This window comes from Henckelia pumila, chromosome 2 (assembly GCF_033568475.1).
Source record: "Henckelia pumila isolate YLH828 chromosome 2, ASM3356847v2, whole genome shotgun sequence".
Classification (NCBI taxonomy): Eukaryota; Viridiplantae; Streptophyta; class Magnoliopsida; order Lamiales; family Gesneriaceae; genus Henckelia; species Henckelia pumila.
In genome coordinates, this window is record NC_133121.1 from 94,681,844 (window position 1) to 94,707,581 (window position 25,738).

At 35.5% G+C, this 25,738-nt stretch overlaps 3 protein-coding genes across 3 annotated transcripts; 1 reads left to right on the forward strand and 2 right to left on the reverse strand.

The window, feature by feature from the left end:
• Positions 1-2,104: 2,104 nt before the first annotated feature.
• Positions 2,105-8,659, forward strand: LOC140879995 (imidazole glycerol phosphate synthase hisHF, chloroplastic). Its single transcript, XM_073284022.1, has 19 exons — positions 2,105-2,353; positions 2,514-2,596; positions 2,768-2,862; positions 3,240-3,343; positions 3,640-3,809; positions 3,919-4,033; positions 4,172-4,227; positions 4,312-4,350; positions 4,811-4,909; positions 5,502-5,564; positions 5,754-5,816; positions 5,994-6,076; positions 6,235-6,343; positions 6,416-6,469; positions 6,629-6,716; positions 6,954-6,991; positions 7,477-7,582; positions 7,932-8,098; positions 8,401-8,659. Exons 1-19 carry the CDS (start codon positions 2,188-2,190, stop codon positions 8,458-8,460), a joined length of 1,758 nt encoding a protein of 585 aa, XP_073140123.1. The 5' UTR covers positions 2,105-2,187; the 3' UTR covers positions 8,461-8,659.
• A 114-nt stretch (positions 8,660-8,773) lies between these two features.
• On the reverse strand, positions 8,774-10,231 carry LOC140879996 (probable F-box protein At4g22030). The gene has a single exon (XM_073284023.1). The coding sequence runs from the start codon at positions 10,207-10,209 to the stop codon at positions 8,953-8,955; it is 1,257 nt and encodes a 418-aa protein (XP_073140124.1). The 5' UTR covers positions 10,210-10,231; the 3' UTR covers positions 8,774-8,952.
• Positions 10,232-20,786: 10,555 nt separating this feature from the next.
• LOC140884703 (uncharacterized) lies at positions 20,787-21,719 on the reverse strand. The gene has a single exon (XM_073291546.1). It carries the CDS (start codon positions 21,498-21,500, stop codon positions 21,072-21,074), a length of 429 nt encoding a protein of 142 aa, XP_073147647.1. The 5' UTR covers positions 21,501-21,719; the 3' UTR covers positions 20,787-21,071.
• Positions 21,720-25,738: the final 4,019 nt, after the last annotated feature.

The window sequence follows — 25,738 nt, forward strand, 5'->3', positions numbered from 1 at the left end:
TGCTCATACAGTCTGCACCTTCGACGTTATCCCTCGTCTTCTTTACATGCCTTCTGTGATGCTGACTGTGCTGGTGATGTTGATGACCGTACTTTTACCGGTGCTTATATTGTCTTTCTTGGTCCTAATCCTGTATCATGGAGCTCTCGTAAGCAAAGTTCTGTTGCTCGCTCTTCTACTGAGGCAGAATATCGTGCTATTGCCTCCACCGCTGCGGAACTTCAATGGATTCGTTCTCTTCTCACTGAACTTGGTGTTGCTCCTACTATTTCCTCTCCTGTCTCTATCTACTGCGACAATGTCGCCGCCACTTATCTCTGCGCCAATCCGGTTTTTCACTCTCGCATGAAGCACATTGCTTTGGAGTATCACTTTGTTCGTGAGCTTGTTCAAAGTCGCAAAATTCGTGTTTCACATGTCTCCTCTGCTGATCAATTAGCTGATGCTTTGACGAAGTCGTTACCTGGCCCTCGTCTTCGTCTTTTGTGTTCCAAGATTGGTGATCTCCAAATCCACCATCTTGAGGGGGCCTATTGGAATATATCTTTACATATATTGTGCATATCTTTGTATATTTGTTTATATTTGTTTTATTTTATCATTATCTCTTTAGGTTGTATATAAATATATGATGTATCATTCATTGGTGAAATATATCAGAATATATTTTCTCATACGCTTCTACAAAAAGTACATTTGGTTAAAAAAAAAGTTTTTAAAAAATAATTATTAAAGTGCTTTTTTAGAAGCTAGGAATTTTGGATTTTTGGTAGGGGTGTCAAATCTCAACTCAACTCGTCAACTCGATACGAGTTAGAGTTCGGGTCGAATCGTGTTGACCTGAAAACTAACCCAAAAAAATAAATCGGGTTCAGGTTGAGTTTGAGTCAATCTGAATTAACCTGATATGACCAGAAGATTTTTTTTTATTATTTTTTTTATATAAAATTAAGAAAGATTTGCTATATTTTTATACATTTATATGTTTGAAAAAAATTTATTGTATATTGATATAATATATTTTCGTTATTTAATGTTTATTTTGTATATTTTTTATTTTTTAAAATAAATTTTTTTAATTTTTTGTTGTAAGTATATTTTAAATTTTCTACAACTAGACGTTTAGATTTAAATTATATATAAGATTAGATTTTTTTTATTATGTGATTAAATTAAATATTAGTATTATTATTGTGTGTTTTATTTTTGATTTAATTTTTTAAAAAATAAAAAATAAAATCGGGTTGATTCGGTTTGATCGGGTTAGTTGGGTTATCCGGGTTCGGTTTCAGGTTGAGAAATTTTGTTAAAATTTTTTTGCTGACCCGACCCGAATTGACACCCCTAATTTTTTTGTTTGTTTATGCTTCTAGATATTGTTTAGGATTACTTCTATGAAACAATTTTCAATTTTTTCTTTATAAATTTTGCTAAATATTTTTTTAAAAAATATTTTTTTACATTTATCCAAACACCAAAACCGTTTATTATCTTATGTATCCAAACTAAATTACTTTTTAACTTGCTTGGTATATTTGGATGCCCTAATATTTTTTTTTAAAAAAAAATTATTTTAGTTAAGACTAGAAGGTCTATTCCGAAAAATTGTGGTCTATTATATAATTAATGTCATTCTCTAAAATTGTGCTTTATATGTACATTAATACTCTCCATATAAAGTAGGGTTGAGGATGTTTCCCTCCTCTATTTTCTCCATTATAGAGAGACTTAGAGATGCCCTAAGGGACATTAAAGAAATTGATAAAGTTAAAAATTTAGAATAAAATTTTAAAAACAATTTATATACATTTCATTATAGTGTTTTCACAACTTATACACCATGCAAACATCATATACTTAACCATTAATAATAATATAACAATATTATATATTCACATATTGTAAATTTGTAATCATCAAATCTCGCTTACCAAAGAGTTGGAGTGTCCTTAATCAAAACATAAAAAATAAAAAAAATTGCAAAGAAATAGTCGATTGGAGAAATTCTCATTAAAAATAATTAAAACCAAGTGTATATTTATAAATAAAATAAATAAATACTCGGTGTGAAAAAACCAAGTATAATTTGTCATCACGTTTGGGCTACTGAAAAGGATTTAGGCCCAAAATATATTCGGTACAACCACCAAAGCTCGGACGAGGGTGGCGCAACTTGCGGCAGCTCAAATGGCGGCGGCGGGTTCTTTTGCTCCACAGCTGCCCACCGCAAGATCCTCTTCCCCGTACTCCTCTGCTCGACTTACGCAACAATTCAGTCGCTTTCACCGCTTCAAATACAGACCTGCAAGAGCTTTCTCTGTTCGCGCTTCTGCTCATTCTGCCGATGACTCTGGTACTCTCGATACCTATACATAGAATGTGAGCGATGCGTAAACAATGGTAGAAAAGCGTAGAAAGTATTAGTAAAGTTTTTGAGTTGTTTTCTTGAATTTATTTGATTCAGCTGTGCTCCTTTTTGTCATTTTCTATTTGCTGTGAATTTTTTGTGATAGTGGTGACATTGCTTGATTACGGAGCTGGAAATGTGCGGAGTGTCAGAAACGCCATTCGTTTCCTGGGATTCGACATCAAAGATGTAACTTTTTTTGCTCAACCTTTCAATCCTTGTTTTTTTCCTTAACAAATCACTAGCTAGTCTGTAACCACGCGAAGGGAAAACGAAATTGAAATTGATAGAATCGAGTGTGACATTTATATTTTTTAGAAGGGTGTTTTTCTAATTTGTTGACTTTTAACTGCGATGTAGGTACAAACGCCAGAGGATATTCTGAATGCTAAACGTCTTATTTTTCCTGGTGTAGGTGCCTTTGCACCTGCCATGGATGTGCTGAACAAGAAGGGGTGAGCCTCTTTAATCCTTATGCTGCATTCTTAATTTTATGCTATGCATTTTGGCTGTGATCTAACTTTGAAGTGAAAAAATTCAATTTGAGTAGTTTTATGAGCTGAAAGTTTTAAGCCATAGACTAAAGATTGCTTTCATAAAATAAAAGGACTAGGCTTGCACGTTGAATAAGGAAAGCAATTGTGTTACTGTCTATCTCATATATTTTTGCATTTCCCTGATATTATGAGGTCGTTTTAACATTCATTTATTGGTGGCTTTTCAAATTGAGAATATGTTTGATTGGTTTGGCAGTTAAATAGTAGGAATATTTTAACTGTAGTAATCTGTTAAGTGATTGACATCATGTTGCAAATTTATGTCATATCTGTAGAATGGCCGAAGCACTTTGTGCTTACATTGAGCAAGATCACCCATTTCTTGGTATTTGTCTTGGACTGCAGCTACTTTTTGAATCAAGTGAGGAAAATGGGCCAGGTAAATCATTGATGCGAAAATTAGTTTACATACATTTCTGGCTCAAATTGTAGATTTATGTCTCTTTATGATTATATTTATGAGAGTTGTTCAAAAAATAGCTGTGTATAATTTTCCACCTCTAGTTCTTCAACACTCTAAAACTTTGAGTTACTGTTTTTGCCTTTTCAATTTGAGTAGCTTTCAATTTGGTTTGCATTTTCAATTTAATTATTCTCATTTATGAAAGTGCAGCTCACCTCAGTATTAATGCTGGCTTTGTCTTTTAAATTTGATCATATATGCCATTTTTTCAGTGAAAGGCCTTGGTTTGATTCCTGGGGTGGTAGGTCGTTTTGACTCATCAAATGGTTTCAGAGTACCTCATATTGGGTGGGATGCTATTCAAATAACTAAAGAATCCCAGATTTTGGATGACATTGGGAGCCGCCATGTTTATTTCGTTCATTCTTACCGTGCACTTCCAGTAAATTATATGATTTTTTCTCAATACTTATCCATTGACACAATTCGTTTCAATTTTTCATTTCTTTCTCTCATATCTCAAGTAGCCAATTTCTCCTTATTTTCTACAGTCAGACGATAACCGTGAATGGGTATCTTCTACATGCAACTATGGCGACAATTTCATAGCCTCAGTAAGAAGAGGAAATGTCCATGCGGTTCAATTTCACCCAGAGAAGAGTGGAGGTAAGATTTTCATGGCGTGCTTTGTAGTTTTTTCAGCTCCCTGTTGACTAAATAGAGGGAACTGAACTGGTCTTCATGTGTTTTATAGCGTCGTGTTCAGGAAATTCTTTTGGTTAATCACATTAACGAGTTTCGCAGATGTTGGCCTTTCTGTTCTGAGAAGGTTTTTGTATCCCAGTTCTGAGATAACAAAGGTAACACATGTTCCAGTATTATGCTTTGTTTCTATGGTTATTTGACACGGTGCCTAACCAACAACAATTTTCATGCGAAGACAGAAGCCAGTCCCAGGGACAGCATCTAAGCTTGCTAAGAGGGTGAGTAATGCTGATAGCATTGTTCGATAAGTTTGGCTTGATAGTTTGGTTTTCACCACTTGAATTCAGGTTTTGGGATTATAAAATCCTGAATGTCTCAGATTTGTAAAGGGTACTGAAACAAGAAGCGTTCATGTAAGCGTGTGGTAGTTAAAATATTAAAACTATCCCTGCAATTAAAATTTGAACAATATTGAGAATGAGATCCGCGTTCCAAAATCCAAGTATAAATCCTTTTTCTATGATGTCCTAACCAGACCATAATTTTAATAACCAGCCAAAGCAAGAATTTTTCACAGAGATGCATCCAGCCACAGAACATTACTTTTGTGTTGCAATTGTTTCACTGCTTAGAATTGCCAAATTGGAGCTATTTGTGTGGGCTGTAGGAAAGCAACTCTCTTTTTTGGTTACCAAAACAGAGAAACATTTATCTGACTTGATTTCACACTTGGTTCAGGTAATAGCTTGTCTTGATGTGAGGACCAATGACAAAGGTGATCTTGTCGTAACTAAAGGTGACCAATATGATGTAAGGGAGCACACCAAGGAAAATGAGGTATAGAGAATGTGCAAGTGATTGTACTGCAATTATTTTCATATTTATGCTTTATTATTTATGTCATATAATTCTTCTTTGTTGGTTACCTTTTGATGCGGAAAACCTTTGGTTAGTGAGTGAGCAGTGAAGTCTTTTTCATAAACTATTGCAAGTCCTTTTTCCAGTATTTATTTTGATTTCTGTGTCAATAAGCCTTTAAAAAGTGAACAAGTATATTCTCAGTGTTTGACTGTTATTGAAAATTCACTTTTAAAGTCACTTAGTTATTTTGCATGTATTTCAAATGCTATCATGATTCATGATCAAGTATTTTCTAGAAGTCGTAATCTTTAAGCTGGTTGTTGCGAATGAGCATTCTTCGATTTTCCTAGATTTTGCATTATGTTAAAATATCTTATTAATTTAGATACTCAGTCCTTCATATTGCTTTATCTGAGAAGTGCATGTGTTCAAGTTGATTGATATTTCAACAACTTTCCTGTTCAAAGTTCGAACGGTGAAAGTTAATGTCTTTCTTAAGGGTAAAGCAATATAGAATTGATGTTAATGCAAGACCTGTTTTAACATTTTTTACTTGCTCTCTTTAAAGGTGAGAAACCTTGGCAAGCCAGTGGATCTTGCTGGACAGTATTACAAAGATGGGGCGGATGAGGTAATGTCATGTCCTTGGGCAACAAACAAATGTACTGATAATTGCAGTTTGATAAACATACATCAATGAACATTGCTTCCCCTTCCCTTGGAGCATGCATATATAGAACTGGTAAACCAAAAGGACATGTTAAAAAAGAAAATCCAGACAGACGAAGTTAACTCGGTATTCTCTTTCATGCTATTTCAGATTAGCTTTCTGAACATTACTGGTTTCCGCGACTTCCCTCTAGGTGATTTGCCAATGCTGCAGGTTGTATTTCAATCTGAATTACAGGATTATTTAAGTTTTCAGGCTTTTTAGCCTTGTGTACTCTGTTTTTTTCCTTCTTAGCGATTCAGGAGCTTTTTATTTTAAGCTTGCAATAACAGTGGCTATCAGCGGGAGTTTTGACAACATTGGCACTGAGTTATATCTGTTTTCTCTTAGGTATTGAGGTATGCATCAGAGAATGTTTTTGTGCCGTTAACGGTTGGAGGTGGTATCCGAGATTTTACCGATTCCAGTGGCCGGTAATTATTTTGTCATCAAAGTCCACTCTGCCTAGGGAACTTCTTTCTCATTTTGCGTTCTTGTAATTGTGCTACCAGACTTGCAATACAGCACCATAATTTTTTTTTTTGTGAGAGCTCTACTTGTTTTTGGTGTTTATGCAATGCATATTACGCAGGTACTACTCGAGTTTGGAAGTTGCTTCAGAATATTTCCGATCTGGTGCAGATAAGATATCTATTGGTAGTGATGCAGTTTATGCTGCTGAGGAGTACCTAAAAACCAAAGTACTCTCCTTTCTCATCTTAACTTTTTGTGATCATTCTATTTTATGTGAAGTTTATGTGATTTTCCTCTAGGTAAAAACAGGAAAAAGCAGCCTAGAGCAAATCTCCAGAGTTTATGGAAATCAAGTGAGTTTTGCACAAGACGCATTTTATCGACTTTCCTGTTCGTAATATCAAAATTCAAGTCTGTGCTTTAAATATGTAGTCTATTTTCACATTTCCCCCTATCCATACCTGATTCAAAATGTGTTTTTTCTTTGCTCTTTTCTTCTTTTTGTGTCTCAGGCTGTGGTTGTAAGCATTGATCCACGTAGGGTGTACTTGAAAGATCCCAAGGATGTGGAATTCAAGTCCATAAAAGTAACAAACCCAGGTAAATGGTAGATGTGATTCGCATAAAATTCTTTCTTTGCAGTTTCGTGTCCATAACTGGAAATTTGTACATCTGTCCATTGGCAGCTGATAAGATTATGATAATTTAGATACAGAACCAAGAATTTTATATTTTCTTGGTCTGATCAGCTTACCTCCTAGTATGGTGTTAAACAGGAAAATTAAAATTGCTAATAACTAGAAGCTGTGAGTAACAACCATTTTATGCTTGTGTCAGGTCCAAATGGAGAGGAATATGCGTGGTATCAATGCACTGTAAGTCTATTGTTTCCCATATCTCTCTGTCAATATTCATGTATCTATCAATTTCTTGTCATTTTTGCTAGAACAAAAGTAATCTTTGCAAAGTATTGAGATAAAATATGCAAAGGTTCATATATAGGTGAATTTCATAACAGTTCAAATTGGATTAACGCAAGTAGGTGGTATTATAATTATTATAGATAGAATTCCTTATTTTCATGTAATACCTCCTCAAGCATTCTAACATCTAATGGAAGAGATTTCACAATTTTGAATGTTACGATAATAAAGGCTAATCACGGGTCTGGGTGAGGTTTTAAAGCGTTCATCTACTCTTAGCTGTTCTCAACATTCAAACCTTGATTGTGGAAAGTGGTGGCCTTCGTCTTCATCATTTTATTTATTTCCTTCTCTTTTATGTTGACATTAGCATGTGGAATAGTTTGCCTTAAATAATCCCCCTAAGCACTTGAAAACCTTTTGCTCACTGTTTTTAGGTGAATGGTGGACGAGAGGGTCGACCAATTGGAGCGTATGAGCTTGCCAAAGCTGTTGAAGAATTGGGGGCTGGAGAAATACTCCTGAACTGCATTGACTGTGATGGTATGCATAATTCAAACCAGTGATTGAGCATGTCTTAGTTTCTTCCGTGGAACTTAGATGTGCATTTTTTTAAAGCTTAGAATTAATTATGTTTTGCTATTCTTCACTTCGTCATCACTGAATTTTCCATTTACTATCTCTGATTATGGAGAGGCTGGTGGCTTGAAGGAAAAAAAAAGCAGCCCACACTTTCTCAAATTATGTTGTTTATATTCTCGCTTTTGAGAATGTTGGTTGATATACGGAATAGTTCTTCATAGTTCATACAATCATTGATGGGACTCATTATTTTTTGTGCTTTATTTTCTATGGGAGCTAATTAAACTTTTGGTTTATTATATCTTTTCAGGTCAAGGGAATGGATTTGATATAGATTTAATAAAACTTATCTCAGACGCTGTAAGTATCCCTGTAATAGCAAGTAGTGGTGCTGGTGCGCCTGAACACTTCTCAGAAGTTTTCTCCCGAACAAATGCATCAGCTGCACTAGCTGCTGGTATTTTCCATCGAATGGAGGTAACAAAGTGATTCAGTATTTAAAGTAGTTCTTTTTATTAATTCTATCTAAAAGACATGCCTCATCCTCTTCGATTGTTTGATTTATTATTCCTGATATTGGATGAACTTCTCAGTTATTTTTCTTAGGTAATCCTTGAGACATCAACATTGGTCTATGTACAAGATAATTTATGGAGACTTTTAGGATTGTTCTAGTTAGAAATAACTAACTGCATGTCAATCTGTCAATGACCTTTGTACTCCCATCAACTTTTGACTTCATCATCGATTTGATTTCTCCACTGTTGTACGAATTGCAGGTTCCTGTTCCATCAGTGAAAGTTCACTTGCTAAATTCTGGAATTGAAGTTAGAATATGATGAAGTTGGCCGTACAAAGGTTCAATGAACAGACAGCAAACTTTGATTTAATTTGTATCTGAGACAACTCTTGTAATATATATCTTCTCTCTGTATTCTTCCCATCTTAGAAAATTTCAGCCTGGTCTTAGGCATATGTTATTCTATAGTTAAAAATAAGCTCAATGAATATCGTTTGGAAGGTTTACTCTGTTGTATATTTGCAAGTGTGCTACCATCGTCTTGGCTACCCTTGATTTTTAAAGTTTTAATTACCGTATTAATAAAGAAGACAAGGTTTAAATATACATGCATGTTATTCAGGTTTCGATCCTGAACACTAATGGATCTCCTTTGACAACTGAAATTGAAGTTTCTTGCCAAAGGGTCGTTGCGACAGAGACCAAACTGATGATTCTCTCTTACATGAAAATCGATAATGTCAAGTTGGTGGAGTGATTATTGACTATGGTCCACTGGCTCATAACGAAACTCGGTCCTGATATAACTTCATCAGAATAGCTTGCTGGCGAACTCTTGTGGATTTGAAATTCTTGAACAAGAAGCGCTTGCAAGATCTCTGAGTTCCGACAGATTTCTGCCAAGTTCAAGAGCCACCTTTTCTTCGAAAACTTGCCCATTCTCTCTAATCTCTTGCCTTTGCTCCAAGGTTGTTTCAATGTTTTCCTCCATCAGCTTAAAGAAGCCGGCCGAGCTTCTGTACATCTCAAACACCATACCCATTTGGCCTCCATGTTCAATTGTGTTCACGATTGTTGCCACTGCTCCTAGTACAACCCCGAGTAATGGAGGAATTGATCCAAGACTAGACGATCCAATGAATGACACGCCAGTGGCAGCTAAACCCGTCAGCATAGGTCCACATACGGCTAGGATCTTGTTAATATTTAAAACAATCTTTCCCAGTTTGATATACTCTGCATCATCCTTCCTCCTTAGGACTGATAAAATCTCCCTCATCTCTTCTTCAAGCTCTTGGCTCCATCCATTCTCGGCTCCCTTCACTGTAGTCTCCGAGTCACGAGACTGATCCATGTGCTTTGGCCACCATACAGCTGGCTCCACACGTTCAGGAAATTTATCGAGCATCACTCCGAGTAGAGGAAGAGGATAGGCTTTATCTAAAGCCAATACCTTGTCAGTTATTCTTCCAACATCCTTGGAATTAGTCCTTTTCAAAGCTATATTAGAACTGATTTCTGCATGGAGCTGCTTGAATAGCCTTGAAGCATTCCTCTGTTCTTCGGCTAGCTGAGATGGTTGAATCTTGTTAATAATTATCAATATTCCAGTAGCACCTAGGTAGAGAACTGCGGACGACAACTTAAGGGGCATAAGAGCTGATCCGGTTTCGGTCCCTGCTGCTATTCCAGCCATGATTGCAGCAGTTGCAGTCATACTATTGACCGAAGTTAGCAGGAGATGGTTCCAGTTATTTCTTTGCTCTCCAATGTTCTTGTGCATTTCAACTCTATCTGCTACAATATCCATGATCGCATACAGTTCTTCGACCAAACTTGAATTGGGACGGCTACGTTCTGTCCTTTCAGGGTTGGTTTTGATCACGAGTGTTCGATTCTTTTGTTTGTTTAAACCAACAACAGAGTGGTCCTTGTTCGAGTAATGAGATATTGAAATGTTGGTTTCTCGAAGCCTTTGATGAGTATGAATGCAAGCTCTAAATTTTGTAAGGCAAGTGACAGAAGAAATGGTAGAAGTTGAAGGTCTGAAAGTGGCCATTTGAAGCATAGTCTGCCAAGGGGAGGTGACTTTTGATGATTTTGTTGGCTCGAGTGGTGTATTGTATCACGGTCTTGATGGTATTTGTAGGCACTAAAGAAATGATATTCAAAATGGATTTGGCCATTACACGTGAAAAATGAATGAATATGGCTTATCAAAATACAAGTCCAATTCCTATTTCACAAAAACGCCGGTCTCACAAGTCTCAGCAAATTTCTATTTAGTCACTTACCAAAAAGTATTATTTTTTATATCAAAAATATTATTTTTTTCTTGTAATATGAACATAGTTAATTCACCTAATGGATTATACATGAGACCATCTCACAAAAGACCTATTATTTCTTATTTAAGGAAAAAAATCAAATTATCTCTGTATTGGGTCTATATATATACATATATATATATATATATATATAGAGTTCTTTTATGGTGCCCAACACTATATGTCCACCATGTACAATAGGTGAGTTGACCGATACAATAGGTGAGTTGACTTGTACATGGTGGGCATGAAGTGTGCGTATAGTCTATATATATATTTTAAAATCATGTCTTTCATTGAATCGGTTAGAAAACCATAACTATGTTACGACGATCATTTTTTTTTCTTTTTTTTTAATGATAAAATCGTAATAATAATATAATTAAATGCTATTATCATTGTTAGAATTTTTATATTTACACGGTTAAACAACTGTTACATATAGGGGTGATTGACCGACTAAATCGGTGTGCTATAAATCTACTGGCAAGCGTACGAGGTCAAGTAATAGTAAAGTGGACAGAGATTCCAAGTATCGATCCCACATGGACTGTTGTCAATTCTCAATAATTAATTATTTTACTTAATCTAGACAAAATAATAAAAATCAATTTGATTTAAATAAAATAAGAAAATAAAATAAAAACTGCTTAAGAATTAAAAATAAAAATAACTGAAGATAAAAATAATTAAAACAAAGACAACCAAGACACACGTAGGTACCGAACAAATCATGTAACATGCAGTCGATCAGGACTCGGATTTAATCTTAATTCATGTGAATTCTCCTAATTTGTTCAAAAGTCTATTTCTAAAACAATCAAACCTATTCAAATATTGATGAACTAATCTTTCGTAATTCTAATCAAATTTGAATGCATTAAATATTTATGAAAATTCATTTTACACCCAAATCGCACACTGAAACCGAATTCTATTTCTAGTCGGTTTTACAATATGTTGATTATCAAAGTGATCAAATTTGAAACCTCCTCTGTCGACTTGGAATCAATTAACATGCAAGCAAACAGTTGATCAGACTATTCACAAGACAAATATAAATCTAACAATCAATAAAATAAAATCAACTCTAAAAAATCCCAAACAAACATCCAAGTTTTCTACATAAATTTGTTCGGCACAATCACGCCGTCTTGGTTGAAAATAAACTACTCAATAATTAAAAAATAAAAATAAGAAGAAGAAAAGAAAATAGAAATCTTCTCTCCCAAGCCTTGTAGCCGCCTCCTCTGTGTTGTCTGCGCTCTGAAACTTCGGAACCCTCAATAAAATAAAATCAACTCTAAAAAATCCCAAACAAACATCCAAGTTTTCTACATAAATTTGTCGGCCCAATCACGCCGTTTTGTTTGAAAATAAACTACTCAATAATTAAAAACAATAATTCAAAAATAAAAATAAGAAGAAGAAAAGAAAATAGAAATCTTCTCTCCCAAGCCTTGTAGCCGCCTTCCTCTGTGTTGTCTGCGCTGTGGAACTTCGGAACCCTAAAAAATATGTTATATCTTCTATTTATATGGTCCGAAACTTGTACCAATTAATTTCCTTCAAAAAATAGGACTTTTCGAAACAAGACTGACCCCGGAACATGCGCGCGCGCGGAAGTAAAAAACAGAGGTCTGGGACAGCAACTCGCGCGCGCGCAATACAAATTTTCTGCTCCGAGCGACGATTTTGAAAAATTCATATCTTGAGATCTAGCCGTCGGATCGAGCTGAAATTTGGACAGCAGCTTTAAAACATCTTGAAATTTAATCTGAACATTGGAGATCGGATTCGGATTTCTCTAAAATTTAAATTTGATTTTTTGAACAAAGCTGCTCCGTAATTCAATCTTCAAAAATATATTTTCCTACAAAATCAACCCGAGGAGTGAAATACACACACATGCAATAAAACACATGAAAAAACTTAAAAATAATATAAATGCACACAAAATAGAAATAAAACTATCACGAAATAATGCATACAAAATTCACTTATCAACATCCCCATACTTAAACCTTGCTCGCCCTCGAGCAAGACATACCAAAAATAATATGCAAACAACGACATAAGTAAGAATGAATCATGAACAACATAGCCTACGATAAATCCAACTTCAAAAATTAAAAACCAAAAACTTCTGATTGTTCACAATACACTGTCAATTTAACGTAAACGTGTGTGTGTCATGTCATTCCAGTTTCATGCAACTTCAAAAGAATATGTCCTAAGAATGCTTAGCGACCTATGAAAAATCAGTGTAAGCGTCACAATCCAGCACTCCGTCATCTCAACAATCCCAAACAAAAACATGCATTTTCTTGAGATTAATTCCGTACCTCCGGATTTTGAAATTAGTTTTCTTATGCCCCAATAATTACCCGCAAACTTAACTATAACTAAGATAGGATTAGCATTTCAATCCCCTCGTCTATAGCCCATATGGAGCTACAATCCCATTTAATCCGCAAACTCAGCTATGGAACAAAGATTAGGATTTCAATAATTGTCCAAGCTCGGATGAAATTGTTATTTTAAAATTTCAAAATTTCAACCCCATGGAATCCGCATACTTAGTCAAGAACAAGAGATTAGGATTTCAATCTCTGCTCGTAACCCGGATGGAGTTAACTTAATTTTCAACAAAAGTTTTTCAAAAAATTTTATAGGTACGCCCAAGATCATACATGCAATGTCTAACAATCATCGGAAATCCAAAGACACTATCATGATCAACAAGCATCTATTGTCATGCAATGGTCAAGCAAACACAAACATCATCAATTACATCGCTACACTACACTAGTTTAACATGCGTGCTTAAAAATATTCACGATTCAACCAACAACTTCTCATGTTCAATCAAAAGCAACATTTTTTTTTCAATTTTTTTTTCAACTCTATCATCATCGGCTATTATGACTCATCCTACTAATGCAACACATAACAAAAAAAAACAACAAAAATGAACGAGATGCAAACAAACACAAAACATTACTAAGGCAACACAAACACAACAAACAATAAAATAAACTAGTCTACCCCCTCATACTTATCCAAAGCATTGCCCTCAATGCTTCAAAACAATGAACAGAATGCGAAACAAACACACAATGAAAACAAAAATAACACTCCCCTGGTTTCGTATTCGTCCTCTTCATCTTCCTTTGTAAAAGTCCAACAACAACTTCTGGTGGCGGGGCAATATACTGCACATATAAAGGCGACAGGTAAGGCATTGGATTAGCAAAAGATAATAAAAGAAACAAAAACAAAAAAAAAAATAATAATGAAAAAAAAACACTGGGTTGGCTCCCAGTCAGCGCTAAGTTTATAGTCTACAGCCCGACTATGCAAAAGCAACCATCAAAGAGCGGCTGCCGCCCATAGTAAAAATCATACGACTCTACGTATGAGTTTTGATTTCCTGCGCCCTCAAGCTTGACGTGATATATGCAGTTTAAGCTTGTCGATCCAGCAATACTCGGCATGAATTTTTTCTTTTGGAAGGAGACTCCGAATCTAGGCTGAAGCTCATAGAGAATGGAATATTTTGGAGGTGGCGTCAATGGCTAGAAAGAATCTTCTAACGGTGTACATGGAATGACCATTGACGAGGTAAAATATGTAGCCTTGTATGTTTCTTCCTCCTCCATTGTCACTTTTGATTCATCCTCACAAGAAGATTCCTCAAAAATTATTTCCTCACGCTCTGGCTCAATTACTTCACGCTCTTGGCAGATCTCAAAAACTGGTTCTCTATGAAGCGCAATCTGTTCATCCAAAAGACTCAAAAATTTGATGCGGCTTTCGAAGAACTGGTTTGTCTCTTCCAGCCTTTTCACAAAATTCTCCAACTGAGCCACATGATCCTCAAAATACCCTACACACTCTTCTTGACGCTCCGGTGGTTGGTTCGCAAAATTTGTGGAGTTGAATTATGGAGGATATTTGTGACTCCAACCTTGCAATGAAGGATCACAATGCCAATGGTAGTCGAAATCCGCCATATCATTTAACAAATGCATAGCACTGTCTTCATCTCTTCTGAACAGGTGACTGCCAGTGGCCAAAGCTCCATAATCCACCCAACTTCTTGTAGTCTCATCCAAACAACCATAAAAAATCTGAGTGAGCGTGTAATTCGAAAATTGATGACATGGAAATCTATTCGCCAATTCATTGAATCTCCCCCAAGAAACATAGAAAGGCTCTGAGTATTGTTGGCCAAATCTTGTGAACACCTGTCGATGATCCATCTCCAAGTACCTCACAAGTAAGAAAAAAACTAATTAATAATTAAAAATAAAAAAAATGCAAGAAAAAAAAATGTCTAGTCTCAAGCAAATAATCTATCCTAATATTAACTAAACAATCCCCGGCAACGATGCCAAAAACTTGACCGGCTAAATCGGTGTGATATAAATCTACTGGAAAGCGTACCAGGTCAAGTAATAGTAAAGTGGACAGAGAGTCCAAGTATCGATCTCATAGGGACTGTTGTCAATTCTCAAGAATTAATTATTTTACTTAATCTAGACAAAATAATAAAAAACAATTTGATTTAAATAAAATAAGAAAATAAAATAAAAACTGCTTAAGAAATAAGAATAAAAATAACTGAAGATAAAAATAATTAAAACAAAGACAACCAAGACACACGCAGGTACCGAACAAATCATGTAACATGTAGTCGATTCAGGACTCGGATTTAATCTTAATTCATGGAAATTCTCCTAATTTGTTCAAAAGTCTATTTTTAAAACAATCAAACCTATTCAAATATTGATGAACTAATCTTTCGTAATTCTAATCAAATTTGAATGCATTAAATATTTATGAAAATTCATTTTACACCAAACCGCACACTGAAATCGAATTCTATTTCTAGTCGGTTTTACAATATGTTGATTATCAAAGTGATCAAAATCGAAACCTCCTCTGTCGAATTGGAATCAATTAACATGCAAGCAAACAATTGATCAGACTATTCACAACACAAATATAAATCTAACAATCAATAAAATAAAATCAACTCTAAAAAATCCCAAACAAACATCCAAGTTTTCTACATAAATTTGTTCGGCACAATCACGCCGTCTTGGTTGAAAATAAACTACTCAATAATTAAAAAATAAAAATAAGAAGAAGAAAAGAAAATAGAAATCTTCTCTCCCAAGCCTTGTAGCCGCCTCCTCTGTGTTGTCTGCGCTCTGAAACTTCGGAACCCTCAAAAATATGTTATATCTTCTATTTATATGGTCCGCAACTTGTACCAATTAATTTTCTTCACAAAATAGGACTTTTCCGAACAAAACTGACCCCAAAACACGCTCGCGCGCGCGCAGAAGTAAATAACAGAGGTCTGGGACAGCAACTCGCGCGCGCGCAGTACAAATTTTCTGCTTCGAGCAACGATTTTGAAAAATTCATATCTCAAGATCTAGTCATCGGATCGATCTGAAATTTGAACAGCAGCTTTAAAACATCTTGAAATTTAATCTGAACGGTGGAGATCGGATTCGATTTCTATAAAATTAAATTTGATTTTTTGAACAAAGCTGCTCCGTAATTCACTCTTCAAAAATATATTTTCTTACAAAATCAACACGAGGAGTGAAATACACACATATGCAATAAAAAACATGAAAAAACTTAAAAATAATATAAATGCACACAAAATAGACATAAAACTATCACAAAATAATGCATACAAAATGCACTTATCAGTGATCATAGTGCAGTTTTTTTTAAAAAAATTCAAACCGAATTGCCCTTTGCGGTTTGTTTATACTTTATTTTTTTTATTGCGGTTTTATATATAAAATTGGTTTCACGGTTTTAAGCAATTGCGTTCGGTTTGCCCTTTTTTGTGAATGATAATTAGAATGAATGAATAAATAAATAATACTCAAATTATTTAAAACAATAATTAAAAAAATATTGTATTTAAATATAATATAACCACAAATAGTACAAAATATAATTAGATAAAATAAAAAATCAAGCACCAAAATAAATTTAAAATAGATAAAATAGGATGCTTTAAGTTTTATTTTAGTCATGATCATAAAACCACTTTGAAGCATAAAAAAACTACTTTGAAGAATATTTATTGTATTAAAAAAAGAAAGAAGAGAAAATATTGAAAGGAGGTTGCGAGAAAAAGTGATGGAGTACAAGTTAGAAAGAAATAATATATTAAGGTACCGTTAATAACATTATTTAAAACAACTACACAAGGCAAAGACGGTGCGATGCAGACAGTTTGGGGTAAAATAAAAATAAAAAATAACCGCACCGTGGAGGCGGTGCAGTTTCATTTTTTCAAAAAAAAAAAAATTGCAATTATTTATAAAAAAAAAGAAAAAAAGTGGTGTGGTGTGGTTTGATCGGTTTGGACGGTTATTGAAATTTTTTGATAAATTCTAGTTACATATATGAGAGATTTTTTTTAGCCACAATATTGACAACTATTTATTTAATTGTACACATAAATTAATGTGAAACGATAACACGGATTTTAAAAGAAGTGCTGATGAACCTCATGACATGCCTTATTTTTATGTCATGTTCACATGCATGCAAGGAAAAGTCACAAGGGGAAATAAAGCTGAGGACAAACATTAAGCTAGTGTTTGGAAGAGTTTTTATTAAAAAAAAACTAAGAAATGCTTCATAAAAGTTTCTCCCAACACTCCCTTAAAAATACCGGGTGCATGGATTCCACTTATGAGCGCATATGGAATACACGCAAAGCGGAAAATGATGAGCTAACATGTGTTGACTTAGAATCTTAGATCAAGTACATAACTTATTTTACATATGTTAAACACAAAATAAAGTACAGTTTGAAGAGAGATGCCAAAATTAAAAAAAAAAAATTTAATATGGTAACAAATGGAAGGCTTTTGTGCATGTTCAAATGTATATGCGCTACAGGTCGCTCGGCCTAGCTAGTAGCACAATTGACTCAATAAAGAGACGAAGTCTTTAATATATTCAACACCGTAATTGTAGAGGTATTAGTTGGCATGGATCTGAATTATATAGCATGTAGCATCGATGTTGGTTGCCATTGCTCGAACCAAAAAAATTATTGGTAGCTAGAAATTTATTCAGTTACCTTTGAAATATTAGCTCACACTTGTATATTGATAAAAATTTCGAGCACATATACTTCATTAAATGCAACATTATATTAATTTCTGAATATTTTTTTGGCTCGAAAAGGAAAAGCAGTTGACTGAGTTTGGTGTCGGCCTAGAAAAACAAAACGAGTGGGTCAAAAATGGACGCACCACTGCATCAATTAGTATGTTAATTACACGTTTCCAATTGTAACTTGAAATCAATTTCAATGGTTTTCAAAATAAGTTCCGAGTCCAATTTGGAATTTCTGGGTAAGTACTATATATTATGTTTTTCTTCCCATTTTTCGGTCATATATGTTTCTTAGAATAGGAAAATCTTGAAATTCTGAGAAAAGTAGTGTGAAGCTTATTGCCTACCATGCAGTACTATTTGATACTTTTGCTCACCGACCGATCCTTCTATCAATTTGTTGATTTGTTCTTTCTCCTAATGAATGTTATTGGATTTTTTTCTAGAGAAATTAAAATTGCTTTTTTTCCCCAATAAATGTTTGTCTCTTTGCCATTTTGATAATCTATTTTATAAAATTTTAATTTTAGTCCAGCATCGATCTTTCGATTTTTGGTAATTTTAATCATTTTTCATTCGGATTGCTAATGTGACATGACAATATACAAATCTGCGCTACATTAACATTATATTGTTGCCACATCAGTTTCACGTGGGAAAAATGCTTAAAATTGTTAAATAAATAAAGATTACAGACTAAAATTAAAATTTGACAATATAGCGAATCAAAATCGCAAAAATATTAAACATAAAATTAAAGAATTAAAAAAATTCTCTTTTTTTCAAAATTAATTAAAATTATAACGGAAAAACAAGACTAACGATAGCATATGTATATATGCAAATGGAAAGGGCATAAACTAAGATAAATAAAACTAAAATCTTCGCGGTCTTTATAAAAATAAAGATATGATAGGTAGTGTTTGAAAAACTTATAAGAAATACTTCTCAATTTTTCTTTCATAAGATAACTAAAATCTCATAGAAGTTCTCTTAAACACTACCTAAATCACAACGAGTGACCATCCGGTATAAATCTATATATACGGTAACAAACAAACTAACTAGGTTGCATGCTAGCTGTATTCGAAGTTAGAGATTTCAAATCCACCATAACAAATTAATTGGTTTGTTTGACTAAATCTATAGTAACTCGTACTCTGTTTTTAGATAATTAAATGTTAAACATTATTAAGGGTTACTAACTCAAGAAACAAAGAATTAAATAAGACCAATCAGAACAAAAGTTAAAAATTGAAATTTCGGGTAGTTCGGTAGATCCGAACTACATACACTTCGGAAGCAGCGAAGTCAACATGGTCAACTTCAAAAACAATAGTACAGTTCGGAAGATCCGAACTGATGATCGGAACTACCAAACCCCTTCATCCAAGTTGTCCATGAGTAGTCACGAGGTAAACTGACACGTGGTGCATTTCGAACCACCCGAAGTTCTAGATCGGAACTTGCATTTATATGCCATGATTTATGTTTTACTGCTTTTAAATACATACTGCATGTGCACATACACGTTGAGCCATATCTCCTTCGAGATAGTCTTTCTTGTAGTGTCCCTCAGCCAACTTACACTTGTTTATACTATCTAACACCGAGAGTTACGTACTGCATGGAGCGAAGACTGATACTACGGTGATCTAGACGAGTGTGTGAGCTAACCAGTGGTCGGAGTCCCAGATGGTGCTACATATTCTTTGGCGCCTAGTCTAAGCAGGACTTGGTAGTTGATCAGTCACCCAATAATCACACACTGCATGCTTCATATTAAGTTTTGTATAGTACTCAAATTTACGTACTGGGCGTTAGTCGCTCACGTCCTGGGTATTATCTTGGACACCCCATTCTACGGAGTAGGTCTCAGGCGGATGGAGCGAGTGGATCAAAGCAGAGTTAGTTTCTGGAGATGCCAGGAGTTATCTGCTACAGTCAATTTTATTTTTATATATATTTTGGGTGAAAACATTTGGGGTTGTAATGCCGGTTGTATTTCGCCAGTTTATCTTGTGTTTAGTTGATTTTTAAGTTTTCGCAATAAACTCTGTTAAGTTTGAATAATTAATGTTTTTATATATTAAGCTAATTGCATGCTTAATACTGCAAGTTAGTAAGTGATCCAGATGTATAATCCAAATCAGGTATTGTACAAACCATGACATACATTAAACTGCCAGTATAATTAGCATAAGGTACAAATTCTTCATATGGTGTGGCAGGGCATTGATCAATGGAACAAGAAGATTGGTGGACGGTCAATTCTATGTTGGTGTCATGGATCTTGAATACAATTGAACGGACTCTGCGCTCAACCATCACCTACATGGAAGTTGCGAAGGAATTGTGGGACGATATCAAAGAACGATTCTCTGATCACTACAAAATCCCTTGACAATGAATTATAAATCGATTATTTTGGGAGTTATTGTAGTAGATCTCATATTCATCCAGATGTGGAGTCATTTCCAGATGTGGAGTCATTTCAAATATTTTATTTTCAAATAATCTCTTGAATCCAAATCTTTCATATCCAAATTCAAAACGCAACCTAAAAGCTGCATTTGAAACTGAACTCATGTTAACCCGACTTTTCAAAAACTACTCTAACATCACTACATAAAAAAAACCGGCTATATATTAGCGATGATTTTATAAGAACCGTCATTAATTGTAACAACGATAAAACCATTGTTATTTCAAATCTCCATAAAATAGAGACGGTTCGGAGAAATTAAACCGGCGATGGTTTATGTCAAACAGTCCCAAATTTTGGGACGGTCTTGTTGTAAACCGTCAATGTTAAGGACGGTTTTAAAAAACTGTTTCAATTAGAAAGTTTAGAATACATAGTTCATCGATTTATGGTGGAGCATAACTTGTATTCTAGTTTTGTAAAATTTCTCCCTAAAAATACGTTCCCTCAATCGAATAGATGAACCAACTAGTCCATCAACGTCAAATTAATTTCCCTCTAAACAATCCATTTTCTTTATTGCTTAAAATTAGCTTCAAATCGACGTGCCTTTAAAGTCCAATATATAATAAAAGATATATAATTAATCCCGTTCATTCATACATAAAATTCAAAAATATATATATGTAACTTCACGCGGGAATGTTGTAAAGGACACAAGAATGCTTGACAAAATATTATTGATAAACACAAGAGCACGTACACGGTACACACACACCGATTGGCTTCTAATTCAAGACAAGACAAGACAAGACAAGACAAGACAAGACAATTTCTTGAAAATTCCCTAGTTCACACAATCACATTTTACTTTTGTTATTTTTTTTATATATAGAAATGGTTCCCATTTTTATTTTAAAACACATTTAATTTAATTGGAATACTGAGCCACTAGTACTCTTCCATAAACAGGAGAGTCTAGTATAAATTAAGCAAGTGGATGCAAAATTAGGGTAGCCCCCAACCGCCACCGGTTCCTCCTCCAGCTCCGAAGCCACCACCCAACCCACCACCACCACCACCGCCGCCACCACCACCACCGCCGCCGCCGAGACCACCAAAGCCACCGCCAGCTCCTGCTCCAAAGCCGGAACCACCTCCCAACCCTCCACCTCCTCCTCCTCCTCCTCCGAATCCTCCACCACCGCCAAGTCCACCGCCACCAAGTCCACCGCCAGAACCACCACCAAAGCCAGCACCAGATCCTCCACCTAACCCTCCACCACCACCAACTCCAAAACCACCTCCGCCGCCCAATCCCGGTCCAAACCATCCCTTTTCTTCCTCGAAAGAACCCTCGGAGCCAGCAAGTCTCCTTGCTGTGGTCGTGCAGACAAGAGCTCCAAGAAGAGCGAGAATAATAAACTTTGAACCCATTTTTTTTTTTAAAAAAATTTGAAACTTTGAAAGCGAAGATATTACTCAAAGTTTAATTTGATGTTCTTCCTTGAGTGGTGAAGTAGGGTTTATATACATAGCGACTCTGATAAATCAAATGATAACGAATTAAAACTCGTTTAAATGAAGCTTATTAAACATTGAAGCTGAGCGTTGGGGCGATCCACTCCTTATCCATAATGTGACCCCCACTTGTTTAATTAGTTTCTTTCAAGATCACTTGGTGCACTGATTGATATTTAATAATTAATTGCCTGACTCTTTCAACGTACAAGACTTGTCTGCATGCATGCATGCACTTATTTCTACTATTTGACTGTTGACTTGACTTTAATGCTCCATCACTTGTAACTTTTTTTTTTTTTTTTAAATTGAATTACGGTTTCCTATAATATTATATTTAATTTTGAATATTGTATCCGTTAACAAAGAGAACTACTACTACTAGATAAATGTATGTATAAACTGATGCGTATTCAAATGAACTCAAAAATGAAACGAATTTATATATAATTAATGCATACTTTTTTTTTATTAAAGACAACGTACAGATGTATATATGGTTTCAGAATGTAATTCATTAGGTTATGCAAAACGAATACTTAATTATTTCCAGAAGGCCTATGACCTAGTCAGGACATTTAATTAATAACCCAACTCCCTGTATGTTGTTTAATTTGTTTCGAGGCTCCACACCCATAGTGGATTGGTTGACTATTTCAACATACAAGACTTTAATTAAGTTTGGTATATTGCAGAAATTGAAGCTTTATCATTCATCTTCTCTGTCAAGATTGGTCAAGTTGATTCATGAATCGATAGTGCTGATGTAGCATTTACACATCTACATCATGTCAAAACCACATAGGTGTCACGTCGTATATGTGTCACATCAGCGCGACAATGAAAAAAAAAAGAATTGCAAAAATAACGCAAACGAAGACTTAATTTTAACAGTATAGAAAACCAAAATTGCTGAGATACATTTGTATAAGACTAATATTATTGCAGCTAGTTTTCTTTAAAATTTGTGATGGCTCCTTTATATGACACAAAGATAAAATTTGTATGGTACTAACGCAAGTGATAGTACATCCACTGGTATGGGGTGTGGTGTTGTATGTGTGTGTGTTTTAGGCTCCTTGAGCACAAATTAACGAGTATATATAACGAGTTCTACATGATTACGAGACCCCCCTATTGCAAATTTTGAATTTGTTACTTTCGAAAACTAAAAAGTTTCCAAAATTGAAAACTTCGACAATGTTTTCATTAAACATTAACTCATAAGCATGCCTATTATAAGTTTTTTGTTGTAGTATGATTCTATCAGATTGAATTGGTATAGAGAAGAGATCAGATCGAATAGTACAGATCAGATAAGCTCGTTGATCAGATGAGTTCATGGCCCAGATCGAATATTGAGATCAGATCGATGTGATGATCAGATGAGTTTTCAGATGAGTTCATGAAGATAGATTGCTCGAGTATTGTGACTTGGTTAGAAGTCAAATGAAGTTTCCGTAAAGCTGGAAGCTTGCAGGCAGATCGATGCAGATCGAAATACGAGGGCAGATCAGACTGATGAATGAAGGCTTATCGGGCTGGACCAGGTTGACTTTATATTTGGGTCGTAAGTTACTGTTGACCTAAAGTCCAAGATGAAAGTCGGTGTAATTGTCTATATAAGCAGATGGAAGCTGGCCGCAACGAGAATAACAGAAAATCAAATTCTTCAGAATATATTGTGAGAGAAGAAGGAGAGATTTCGGAGGAGAAAACTAAGCGTAGATTGTGACGGGAAGATTCAAGTATCAATAGTTTGAATCGTGTCTGTATCTAGCTTGATAGTTTGTCTGAGTCCATCTCTGTAATAAGCTCTGTTCTTGAGCTTGGGTTGTTCTGTTGGTGATTAATAAAAGTGTTGTGTTGCTCTCCCGTGGACGTAGGCAAATCTTTGCCGAACCACGTAAATATTTGCGTCGTTTAATCGCTTTCGCGTGAGTTGGTTGATTGATCTGCGTGCGTTGGTTTTATCTGCTTTTCTGGGATTATTGTTCTTATCTCTGTGTTTCGTTTGCTTGGTGAATTCTCGATAACCAAAGTTCGGATTGATTCCTAACAAGTGGCGCCGTCTGTGGGAAACTAAGCAAAGATGGTGGGATCAATGAAGTTTGATATTGAGAAGTTTACGGGCAAGAACGATTTCTCGCTCTGGAGAATTAAGATGCGTGCAATCCTGATACAACAAGGATTGGTGGAAGCTCTTAAGAATAAGGATGAGATGTCCGATGAGATAAAGAACAAGGATGAATTGCTCGAGAAAGCACACAGTGCAATTATTCTCTGTCTGGGTGATAGACCTCTTCGGGAGGTGGCCAGAGAAGAATCTACAGCAGCTGTGTGGCTTAAACTTGAGAATCTATACATGACAAAATCCCTGGCTAACCGTCTGTACATGAAACAGAGATTGTATTCCTTTGTGATCAAGGATGAGAAGAACCTTGAAGACCAGATCCAAGAATTCACCAAGATATTGGATGACTTGGAGAATATAGAAGTAAAGCTTGAGGATGAAGATCGGGCGTTGATACTTCTGAGTGCTCTTCCTAAAGCATATGAAAATTTCAGGGATGCTTTGCTATATGAAAGAGAACAAACGATATTGGAAGAAGTTATGTCTGCTATTCAATCCAAGGAACTTCAGAGAAAATCAAACACAAACACTGAATCACATGGAGAATGTATTACGGCGAGGGGCAGAAGTGATAAGAGGACATCCATTGGGAAATACAGGCCAAAGTCCAGATCGAAGAGTCAAGGAAGATACCAGAACAGAAACTTGGGTAATATGAAGTGCTATGCTTATCAGAAGGTTGGACATCTGCGAAGAGATTGTCCGGAAAGGAAAGGGAAGCAGCAGGAAAAACCCAAAGAAGATGGTACTCTGGCCGTAGCTACAGATGGATATGACTCAGCAGAAGTATTGGTAGTTTCTAAAGGTGATCAGAACCACGAGTGGATACTAGATTCAGGATGCTCCTTTCACATGTGTCCTATAAGATCTTGGTTTGAAAAATTGGAGGAATCGGATCAGGGCATGGTACTGTTGGGGAATAATCAATCATGCAGAATAAAGGGCTCTGGAAATATCAGAATAAGGATGCATGATGGGATCGACAGAGTACTCACCAAGGTGAGGTATGTGCCCGAGTTGAAGAGAAACTTGATATCATTGGGAACACTTGATGCTCAGGGATATTCATTCAAATCAGGAGCAGGCAGTATCTCAGTGTCTAAAGGATCTCTGGTAGTTATGAAGGCTGTAAAGAGGAACCTCCTGTATGTACTACAAGGTGAAACGATTATTGGAAGTACAGCAAGTATTCAGGAACAGCAAGACAGAACCAAGCTATGACATCTAAGGCTTGGACATGTAGGTGAGAAGAGATTACATGAGCTGTCTAAACAGGGTCTGTTAGGTGGAGATAAGATCGAATCACTTGAGCTGTGTGATAGTTGTGCTCTTGGGAAATCAAAAAGAGTATCGTTTGGTCAAGGAAGTCACACAACTGAGCAACCATTGACCTACATTCATTCAGATCTATGGGGTTCTTCTCGGACAGAAACTCATGGTGGAGGCAGATACTTCATGTCTTTGATAGATGATTACTCAAGGAGAGTATGGATATTCATCTTAAAGACTAAGGATGAAGCATATGACAAGTTTAGAGAATGGCTGCTGGCAGTTGAGAACAAGAGTGATCGAAGAGTTAAACACCTGAGAACAGATAATGGGCTGGAATACTTATCAGATAAGTTTGTCAAGCTATGCAAGGAGAAAGGCATTACCAGACACAGAACAGTGGCAGGAACGCCACAGCAAAATGGCCTGGCAGAGAGAATGAACAGAACTCTTCTGGAAAGGGTCAGATGTATGTTGATCAATGCTTCTATTCCTAAGTCCTTCTGGGGAGAAGCATTATCTACTGCGTGCTATTTGGTCAATAGGTGTCTATCCAGTGCTATTGGTTTCAAGACACCAATGGAGAAGTGGAGTGGAACACCTGCAGACTACTCAAACTTGAGGGTATTCGGATGTCTTGCATATGCTCATCTGAAACAAGACAAGTTGGATGCAAGGGCAGTCAGATGTATATTCATTGGGTATCCGGATGGTATGAAGGGTTGTAAAGTTTGGAACTTGGAGTCAAGAG

Coding starts and splice junctions, on each gene's coding strand:
- LOC140884703 (XM_073291546.1), bottom strand. CDS start 21,500: ATGGGTTCAAAGTTTATTATTCTCGCTCTTCTTGGAGCTCTTGTCTGC.
- LOC140879995 (XM_073284022.1), top strand. CDS start 2,188: ATGGCGGCGGCGGGTTCTTTTGCTCCACAGCTGCCCACCGCAAGATCC. Junction 3,810..3,918: donor ATTCTTACCGTGCACTTCCA/GTAAATTATATG, acceptor TATTTTCTACAG/TCAGACGATAACCGTGAATG. Junction 5,817..5,993: donor GTGATTTGCCAATGCTGCAG/GTTGTATTTCAA, acceptor GTTTTCTCTTAG/GTATTGAGGTATGCATCAGA.
- LOC140879996 (XM_073284023.1), bottom strand. CDS start 10,209: ATGCTTCAAATGGCCACTTTCAGACCTTCAACTTCTACCATTTCTTCT.